This window comes from Chenopodium quinoa, unplaced genomic scaffold (assembly GCF_001683475.1).
Source record: "Chenopodium quinoa cultivar QQ74 unplaced genomic scaffold, ASM168347v1, whole genome shotgun sequence".
Lineage (NCBI taxonomy): Eukaryota > Viridiplantae > Streptophyta > Magnoliopsida > Caryophyllales > Amaranthaceae > Chenopodium > Chenopodium quinoa.
The window spans coordinates 12769102-12774151 of record NW_018742738.1 but is presented as its reverse complement, the minus strand read 5'-3'; the positions used below and the strand labels follow the sequence as shown (position 1 = coordinate 12774151).

The window sequence follows — 5050 nt, the reverse complement described above, 5'->3', positions numbered from 1 at the left end:
AAAAAAATTTAAATGGCTGTAATTTACAAAATACGAACTTTAAATGGCTGCAATTTGCAAATTTTCCTATATTTTCAAACATTTTAACACTTGCAAATGTATATGTTAAAAGCTTTAATAGATTTGAAAAAACATATACTTAGTTTAAGAAAAAAAAATGCTTTGAAATTATACATCTAAGTAATTCTAATAAGATTCCTGACTCAACACGACAATGTTTAGAATACTGTATTTATCATCCTATTGATACAGTAAGGAAATCTGTCTAGAAATAATAACATTTCTTTGAAGAAATCCCAAAGGACACTAAATCAAAATTCGCGAAACAAAAATTAGCTCTATTGATTTCATTGATGACATTCGATTTTACTACATTCTCAATTTGTGCCTAAGAAAAACTAAACACTAAACAGCTGTGTATACTCATCATATTTCCCAGGAAGATGAGTGCCAGGCCTGTAGAAACAGATATTCCACCAGAGATAAAAGTAAAATAGAGATGAAACGCATCATGAAAGCTTTCTTGAGAGATTTTTTAAACCAGATCCCACACATTTAAGTATAACAGTGCCTGTTGAAGGATCAGGCTTGATGGCAAATTGCACATTTAGAAAGTCTTTTATGAGCCTCAACGCTTCCGTTCCATAAGGAAAAAGCTTTCCCACACGGATTTTTGATACATCTTGAGGACACAAAGCACAAAGAAGAAATAACAAGCCCTGCAAAAGCAGTATAATAGAAAGGAATGGGTAGTTAATAAAATAGGATGTCAGAGAGCAAACATCACTAATAACACAGATGACAAGCAACATGAGCCTTGTTCACCACTCTTTTCATTAAGTCTACTCTGTGGAGTGTGGACTGATCCAGAGTCCAAGACACTACTTAATAGGATATTAAAGACATTAATGACAATATAACTAAATTCTGAAACTTTTTCAGTCTCCTATATTGCACAGCAAATAACAATTCACTAGAACAATACTCGCTTCTTAGAAATTTTTTTCCTATATCATATCAGCAGTTGCTGCTCAGCCAAAATTTCCGCTTTCGAAATTTTTTTAAATTAATTGAGGTTATCTTTAGCAGATACAAGTATATATCACAAGCAAGGTACTTTAGGATAACCTGCGCTATAAATAGGTAATTTGATATCTTTCCAATTAAGGAGTCAAAGTGTATACACCAATCACTGTCATGTCTCATTCAAAACGATAGCAAAACCACCACTATGATTCCAAAGGATGGTAAAACCTACTATCACTGTTACATTCAAGGCCAGTTAGCTCAGTTGATTTGATCTCAATACAATACTGCTTGAAAACAAGTTCTATAGCGTTAAAAGTAAATATGGAGTACTATGAAGCATTTTTCTCATGTTTTTATAAATTAAGAGACCATTTGTCACTTGGTTGTCAAAACAAAGTCTACCCATCAATCTGTCAAACTAAAACAATCTTTCAAAATGCAATAACTCGACTTATATTTACTCATGTTCAAACCTTTTTTTTTCATTACTTTTTTTTTTAAGGAAAAAAATTATATAGACTATCTTTCAATGAGAATATGTAACATGAAGCAATGGTTAAAAGCTTAAAATCAATATAAACATCACATGTAATCTATTGGTGCAAAGCCACATAACATATTGAGTATCTAATGATTGTTGATAGCACAAACCTGATGTGTAGAGTCTACCACTCCCCCCTGCTCAATTTCATTTAGTAAAGCAGAAGCAATTTCTATGCCAACATCTTCGGGCGGCTTCACATTTCTCTTTTCTTCATCTTCAATCTCATCTGTTTCATCTCTTCGTGGGTAAGAAACAGCAGTATCAACAGAAATGTAGCATCCAGATGTAGTTTCAGCAACCAGTGAAATCCCAAAGCCAGGGGAGCTAAACCAGAATCAGATATCCATACAAAATAAGTCATCAGAACTCAAAAGAGGCACAAAACATTAAAATAAATAAATAAATAAAAAGTTGATGTGTACTTTCTCATCATACGATAACCACAATAATGTCTAGAGTATTGGCCTTAGACATGCATGTACCATGTGCTTTTGAATGGAGTGAAAAATTACAGACAAATGGAAGCAGAATCTTACTTTCCAGCTTGTGCACCACTCTTATGATCAGTGAAGATGTGGACATCAGGAATCAAACGATTGAAAATACCACGAGCCGCATGTATAATTGTATTTTCAAACTGAGATGATACTCGAGTGGAAAATGATACTCCTCTGATACGCTTTACCATTCCCTCATCAACCCAATTTACTGCCTGAAGAAGCGAATATATTAGATATACTTTTAATCAATCATGGAAAAGGCTAAGCAAGTAAAACCTACCGTTAAACTACTATGCACAATTGGTACCGACAGAACTACTTCTCCACCACCTAGAGGAGGTACGCCACGGTTCTCAATTTTAAGTTCCAGACCTTCGGAAGGAACTCCAAATCGTTTCAGAATGTTCAAGGTAGTTGACCGGAAAGTATCAATGGATGTATCCTTAGAATCATTTGTAATACCTGATGAAAACAAATCATTTGTAAAACCTGATGAAAACATAATGCATGTCACTTGCATTCTAAAACCAGAGCAGCAACTTCGAAAGATTAAAAAGTACTGTTCTCAGTTAATTTCACAGCCAAGAAAAAGTACCAGAAAGGGACAAATGTTAACAGCCAGTTCAGGTAAAAAAGCGCACACAATCAATCTTCCTCACCAACAGTAGATAGGTTATTCAGTTCTTCCCTTTAACGTCTCTCATTCTTATTGAACTCTTTGTCTTTTCTGTAGTCTATCTGGGTAAGTTTTAATGATCCTAATAAGCTAATGATTCCATTTGACAGGTTCCAATATGCTAATATAACATTAGCTAATTTTAGTATTTTCCTACTCATTTCTATACAAGACAACTAAGATGAGTTAATTCATGACGGCAGTACTCAAATATTCCTGTACTGAGGTCAAGGAAATCGAGTACATAACAAGGGACATCAATACCAAAACAACATGCTGAAAGGTGACCAACAAACTCAAGGCATGAACGTTAAACTCATTAAACCACAAATTTCCTTGTAACTGCACAACAAAATTCCCAAATTGCATCAACAATCCAGTAACAAAGAACACAATCCAAAAGAACACATACACACAGTTTTCTAAGCATCACAATAACTTAAAAATTAATTCTTGATAAAAGACCACTCATGTTTGTTATACAATCACACTTTTTTACACCAATTTTTACTCAACAATGTTATAGTACCCTTTTAGACACACACGCACATATGAACACTTGGCAAATAAAATATGAAAGCATAGAAGTAAATGATATAAATAAATAAAATAACAATACAACCCAATTAATCAAGTCAATTATAAAAGTAAATGAAGTTCAAATTAAGCAATGCTTGTAGAACATTGATCATGTAAAAAATTAGCTAATAAAAGCATAAATAAATGCAACATTTGAACCAAAAAAAATCCATTACAGTATACATTAACAAATTTCTACAATATCTGAAAAGGGAAGAATTCTGACTGAGCTTAATGGCAGCTGAAGCTTTCAGATTCAGAGGTTGCTGGTTATAAGGTAAGGAATCAGGATTATAAACCCAAGTATGAAATTGATTCTGCTTTTTATTATCGTTTTATGAACATATATGGAAGAGGATTGAGAACTAGAATTATTGAATAATGAGAGATTGTAATTTAGACAGTGAAGTGAACTCTGCTAATCTAAACTCAAAGCAATTTGTAAAGAGCATAGAAAAGCCTAAACTCTTGCAATTCATAAAACAACCAAAATCAAAAGCGAATAACAAAACACGAAAGAACTGGAATCAATGAAAACTAAAACAAAATTAAGGCAATACCTTTGAGCCTAATTGAAAGGGGCTTCTTCCCAAATAAACCCAAAACCAAAAGTGGTTCCAAGAAATAACCAATTGAACGACTCAACCCACAATTATGAGTTAAGAATTTCCCACCCATTATAATCCCAGGCTTGTACTTCAACTTTGTACCTGCAACAAAAATTAATTAATCAAAAATCAATTATTGTAAAACCCCAGAAAACCCTAAACCCTAGAAAAACCCTAAACCCCAATTGATGGAAAATGCTGTAATTGATACCAGTTTCATTGATTTCAACATGACAATCATCGCAGACTTTTTCGATGAGTCGAAGGAGAGAGATTTCGTGGGGACGAAGGCCGGGAATGGTTTCATTAGATCGAATATCGTCAATGAGAATAGGAGTTGAAGAAAGAGTAGAGAGAAGAAGACGAAGTCTTAGATTTTGGCTGCCTTGAAATCTCTTGTAGTTTGTTTTCGCCATTTTTGGAGTGTTTGAAGGTCTGACGGCCGGCAAATATAGGCGTGGGTTTCTCTTCTTTACCTACGTCTGAGGGGGTAATACTTAGTTGCTTAACCTTACACTTATTTGAGTTATCAAGTTATCAAATATAACCGCACATTTTGTGAATTTGCAAGTTATCAAGGTTTCGAATATGCATAAATGAATCAGATGGAAGACAACCTCACGGCTACAAAAGATTGTTAGATTCTCTCTTCAACAAGGCTGTAATTTTCAGCGATATAAGCGGTAGATGCTCCGCAGTGCAAGATCTACTCAACGATCGCAGTTTTTATTAATGAAAATTCTATTTGATTTAATATCTTATGTATTTGTTAACGTCGAATTTCTATTGAACCTTACACTTATTTGTTGTAGAAGGTCATTAGTGGGCCCCTGTATGATGTCACATTAGACTGCATGGTCAATCTGGTGGAAAGTTTTAGGATATGTTCTTTTCATTTTATTAGTTTGCACTTGTGCTAATGCACGGGTTATAACTAATACTCCTTCTGTTTTAAGTACTTGCCCCATTTCTATCCTTTGCACTATTCATTTATTCTACTTTGACTATTGTTTGTGATTTATACATAAGAAAAAAAATATAGTCTTGTGAGTACTTGTCGGAATCATCTCATTGAATAGATTATTAATTTTCAATTGTTAGAATATATACATAT

The 5050-nt window shown here is 33.6% G+C and overlaps 1 protein-coding gene across 1 annotated transcript; it reads right to left on the bottom strand.

Moving 5' to 3' along the window:
* Nucleotides 1-203: 203 nt before the first annotated feature.
* LOC110724278 (probable RNA 3'-terminal phosphate cyclase-like protein) lies at nt 204-4469 on the bottom strand. Its single transcript, XM_021903701.1, has 6 exons — nt 4148-4469; nt 3889-4038; nt 2354-2535; nt 2110-2285; nt 1681-1897; nt 204-719 (listed from the first exon to the last, which is right to left on the bottom strand). Exons 1-6 carry the CDS (start codon nt 4350-4352, stop codon nt 510-512), a joined length of 1140 nt encoding a protein of 379 aa, XP_021759393.1. The 5' UTR covers nt 4353-4469; the 3' UTR covers nt 204-509.
* Between the last annotated feature and the right edge of the window lie 581 nt (nt 4470-5050).